General features: G+C 43.7%; 1 protein-coding gene across 9 annotated transcripts in view; it reads left to right on the forward strand.

Annotated features, from left to right (window-relative positions):
• Gbeta13F (guanine nucleotide-binding protein subunit beta-1) overlaps positions 1 to 5000 on the forward strand; it is a 78511-nt gene that overhangs the window by 73125 nt on the left and 386 nt on the right. For all 9 annotated transcript variants that reach the window (XM_070141223.1, XM_070141228.1, XM_070141226.1 and 6 more), the window contains 4 exons: positions 1 to 98; positions 696 to 897; positions 1095 to 1311; positions 1649 to 5000. The exon at positions 1 to 98 is cut by the window's left edge and continues 25 nt beyond it; the exon at positions 1649 to 5000 is cut by the window's right edge and continues 386 nt beyond it. In XM_070141223.1, the coding sequence (XP_069997324.1) occupies positions 1 to 98; positions 696 to 897; positions 1095 to 1311; positions 1649 to 1755 (624 nt within the window). In that variant the 3' untranslated portion in view covers positions 1756 to 5000. The remainder of the gene's footprint in view (positions 99 to 695; positions 898 to 1094; positions 1312 to 1648) is intronic.

Below are 5000 nucleotides of genomic sequence, written 5' to 3' on the forward strand. Positions count from 1 at the left end.
AGAGTGAGTAGGGAGTTGCCTGGTCACACTGGTTACCTAAGTTGCTGTCGGTTCCTAGACGACAACCAAATAGTCACAAGCTCGGGAGACATGACCTGGTAAGTGGGATTTTAATTTTTTCTGTGAGTGTTATTTTTAGTATTTTTTGCTTCATTCTGATGAACAAGTTGAATATAAGGAAAATTTAAAATATTTTGCCCCCCTTTTTTCCCAAATATTAACTTTTTACAATTTTTCCATATTACCTTCAAAGAAAGAAACTGATGAGGTATGATGGTCACTATGTAGAAATTAGAAGATGTATCTTCATATTGCTATAGATGTACAAAAAAAATTAGGGTTTGTTTTGTACTCAGTAGAGTTACCAAGAAATTTATATTTGACATAACCTGTTGTATAGAAAAAAAGGTAATGATTATTGATAAATAAATCTTGCTAGAGGTTCAGTAAATAGTTGCTTATTATTAGGTTTAAATGCCTAATTTGCTTTAACTCCATATGTAGTTGCCAAATTTATTTCAGGTATATCGCTTATTGTCAGTTATCTTTGATATTTTGAATGTCTTTAAGACAGTGGGAATGTCATTTCCTGTCCTGTGATAATATTGGAAAGATTACAGAGCAACGCTTATTATGTGCATTGTTTAGGCAGTTCTTTGTTTTTCTTAGCACTAATACCGATCCATGTATTACAGTGCCCTCTGGGATATAGAGACGGGTCAGCAGTGCACGCAATTCACAGGCCATACAGGGGATGTGATGTCCCTGTCCCTGTCACCGAACATGAACACATTCACATCAGGTGCCTGTGATGCGTCTGCTAAGCTATGGGACATTCGTGATGGGATGTGCCGCCAGACCTTCCCAGGACACGAATCTGACATTAATGCAGTTACAGTAAGTATCAGTGAAGCATTAGGTTTTCAGAGAATGATCCTAGTGTGTGTGTGTTTGTCTGGATAGGATAATGATGTGAAATATAGGGAAAACTGGTTATTACTCAAATGCAACTACAACTATTTTGGTACATGTGTACAGGCTGTTGCTGTATTTCTTGTTATAGGATGGTACTAATTGCATCTTTTCTCCCTCAGTTCTTCCCCAATGGGCATGCATTTGCCACGGGATCAGATGATGCCACATGCCGCCTATTTGACATTCGTGCAGACCAGGAGCTTGCCATGTACTCTCATGACAACATTATTTGTGGCATCACCTCAGTGGCATTCAGCAAGTCTGGCAGACTCCTGCTGGCTGGTTACGATGACTTTAATTGTAACGTTTGGGACTCCATGAGGACAGAAAGAGCTGGTAAGTGTGAAGACATTACCTTACTGAAGAATTTTGTTTTCTAGCTTTTTCTCAAGAACAGCAGTAGGGATGTCACATAATTTACATTCTGTAGAAAAAAGTGATAGGATTTTTGCTAGACTGGAATTTAACTTTTTTGTTATTCAAGTGCGCAGTTGATAGCCGCCAAACTTTGTCTTGAATAAGATTGAATATTTTACTTCATCTTATTTTAATGCAAAGCCTTAAGAGCAAGAATATCTAAATTTGAGTTTTGTTTGTCTTTTCTCCTTTGTTGCCTGTTTTCACTGTGCTATATCAATGAATTTGTTACTCAACCTGTTATGTACCTTTTCAGGTGTTCTGGCGGGCCATGACAACCGCGTCAGTTGCCTGGGTGTTACAGAAGATGGCATGGCAGTGGCCACAGGCTCATGGGATAGCTTCCTCAAGATCTGGAACTAAGCTTGTCATGCCACCACCACTCCAGTATCAACATCAGTATCTTCCCAAGGAACCAAATTCCCTCTCTAGGATACACAGTCATGAAGCTTGGTGTTTGCATGCCTGCGTGTGTGTCTGTGCAGCCCACGCTTATGGTAACACCACTCTTTGCTTCATAGCCACCATTGATGTGGGTCACTTAAGTAGTTGTGTACCGAGTGAGCATGCTTGCTGGACCTGAGTGGATCTTTCCTTTTCATTTTTTGATATGGAAAAAAATTAAATGAGTGTAAATGAGGTAGTGAGAGTTGTAAATGTAATGGGAGAACATAAATACATTACAAGAGGCCCATGGGTTAGTGGACACAAGTGCATCTAGCACAACACTAAGACAAGTTGGATCATCAAGCAAGAAATGGGGCAAATCCACCAGTGCAGTGTGTCCCCCAGCCCACGGGCCCTCATGGCTGTGACCCAACGATGGTGGCGACAGCACACACGCAGAAGCCAAGGTGGCGCTGGCCCTTGTGTAGCCAGCTCGAGGATGGTGAGGATGATCACAAGCATCACACCAGTGGTGGGGGATGCTGAGTTCCTACGGGGGTCAGCACTCACCCACCATTCTCTTCCTTTGATGTCTAGTCAGCCTGAAGGAGTTGCTGCATGACTTTGATGCTGAGTGTTTCCGTGGAAGCGGCGGTGGCCAGCGAGTGATCCCTGGCCCCCTGTGTTTGAGCAGGTGGGTGCCGGCACACCTCCCAGCCGGTGCCTGGCAGGTCCTGTGGTGGCTGTGGTGGATGACCAGGATCCTGTGCCTGGAGCTGCCACACCTCCCACCCTCCTGCTCCTTCTGCTGCTGCTGCTGCTGCTTGCCACGCGGATGACAGAAGACTGCACCTATATTGTCCAGGCCTGAAGCTCAGGTCAGGGCCAAAGGGGTAAGCCCAGGTGAACGCTATGGTAATGTGTTCATAATGCCTTAAGGCAACCTCTACACTCCCTCGTGTCAGTGTGGAGAAAAGTGAGGTGCTTGAGTAAGACAAAATTTTGTCATGTTCCCTGCTCCACTGCTGCTTCTTGCGCGCATGTTCTGCTCTTGTCAGGCCAAGCACCCATTGATGGATTCATCTAACAGGGGAATGCTATTATCCTTATTGGGACCACGTGGTGATAGTGTAAAATTGGAATCGTTCAGAGAAGCTGAAATCTTTGATACAGTTACCCTTCCTGCAAATGATTATGAGCGTGCACTTAGATTTTGGATTTAAGTGCCATTTTCATGGTGACCTCAACTGCCAATGTAGTTTTAATTTGGGCAATTATTAGTTAGATAATGAACATTTGTACTCCCTTAAGCTAATCCAAATCTGAAAATCAATCATATTGCTTTATTCAGTCTTCTTAAGATGGTAATCAGTGAAATATTTCCATGATAGCTTGTTGCATTAGTGTAGCCCCAAAGCTAAAGTTATCTCTTTGATGAAAAGAAACCTTGCATTGAACTCCCCAAGCCGGAGCACATCACATTACTATCAGTGTTTGTTGGTATCTGTATTTGATTATTTTGAGTTATTTTCATGCATTTATTTCTATTGTAGTAAACATCTGTGATGCCAAATGTGCTGAATGGCAGTCAAAAAGTCTAGATGGAATGTGTGTTGACAAGATTACTGAAAAGAAAATCTGAATGACTTTAATTGACAAATTGCTCAGATTGCATATATGTAGAATGTGATGCAGGTTCATAGATTATCTTCCCCTCAAAGAGCAGAGTGCTGCTATGAAATGGAAAAGGATTAGAATACAATGTAGTTCTATTTTTTACCCCATTGGAATAAACCTTTTATGTTAAAATGGTTTAAAAAGTGGAGGGGAAGTGCTCCTAGGTATGTCCACCGACTCAAAGAGCGTAAAATATTTTCCAAGTTACGCACAACTATTAGTAAGGGAAAAGAAAAAAAAAAAGCACAAAAGGGTAATTTTCATGATTAAATCAGTGACATTGGTGGACACAAAGAACAATCCTAGCTCAATTCTGCTGCTGTAATTATTTTTTTTTTCCTATACCTCCTGTGTGTCAGAACCCAATCAGCTGCAGCTTTCTCTGTACCCCATAGAACCTTTTTAATTTTGCCCTGCTCCCAATTTCCTTTTGTGGCTGCCCGAATTCCCCTACATGTCACAAGAAAGCAAAGCTTTGTTGTGCGTACGTTCAATGATTGCTGAACCAAACAATTTGAACACAAATATCAGCATTTCAGGTTACCTGTAAGAAAGTTTCATTAATTATTTATCCCTTCATTTTATGTTGATTAATTGTGTATGATTATTTTGCCAATCGGTGAGTGTCCGGCCTCAGCCCTCTCGGCGGTACCGAACAAGACCAGACAAACAGGTACTGAGACCTGGATTTGTCCCTGCTCTCTCCACCACCCGGAAGCTCATAGAACAGCCAAACAATTTCTTAGTGACCATCTTTAAGAAATGCAAGGGCTCAGGGCTGTTCTATGGCCCTCTGGCTGTGGGTGGGAGCCTGTTCGGGATGGGTTTGTGTGGTCAATCGGCGACGGGGTGCTAGTATGAGTGTCTTCCGTACACCCCAGGGGCACCTTCTGCTTAAGTTGCTGCTTCCCGTGCCCCTGTGTTGTGTGTGTGTGAGAGGTGGTGGCCTCTGCCCACCAGCCACCCCCAGTTCCCTGCCCAGTGCCCTTGGAGTACGGTGCAGGACTCATGCTGGCACCCAGCCCCGCGGTATCGTCTTCAGGGACTTTCAAGTGAGGCCACACACTCACTTGTATGTCCAAGTTTCTAATAAAGAATAATGGTAGTAGTTTTTTCTCAGCCAAAAACATGTGTAAAGATAAAGTATAAATAGTAGTCAGATTTTAAAACCCTTTTCCGGGAGTGTGAAGTGTCAATTGTAGCATTATAATTCCATAACTGTAATGATACTAAGCCAAATGGAACCCTCTCTCCAAGGACAGCGCCCTATCCAGGAGACGCCAGCAGGCGGGCGCGGTGGTGGAGGGCGGGGTGAGGCCAGTAGCAGCAACAGCGTGGCGGGGGCCGGGGAGCCGCTCACCACCACGACCAGCAGCACCCAGCCCCTGCCTCACGCCCCACGCTCCCGTTGGGGGGGCCGCCCGCCACGCCCCTCCCCCACCACCAAATAACACACTCACAAACAAGTGTGCAGCAAAGTCACTCCTGCTACAAAATTGTTATTTTACATGCAAACAATGAATTTATGTAAACTTAAGCAAGGT

Source organism: Penaeus vannamei, chromosome 27, assembly GCF_042767895.1.
Source record: "Penaeus vannamei isolate JL-2024 chromosome 27, ASM4276789v1, whole genome shotgun sequence".
Taxonomy (NCBI): Eukaryota; Metazoa; Arthropoda; class Malacostraca; order Decapoda; family Penaeidae; genus Penaeus; species Penaeus vannamei.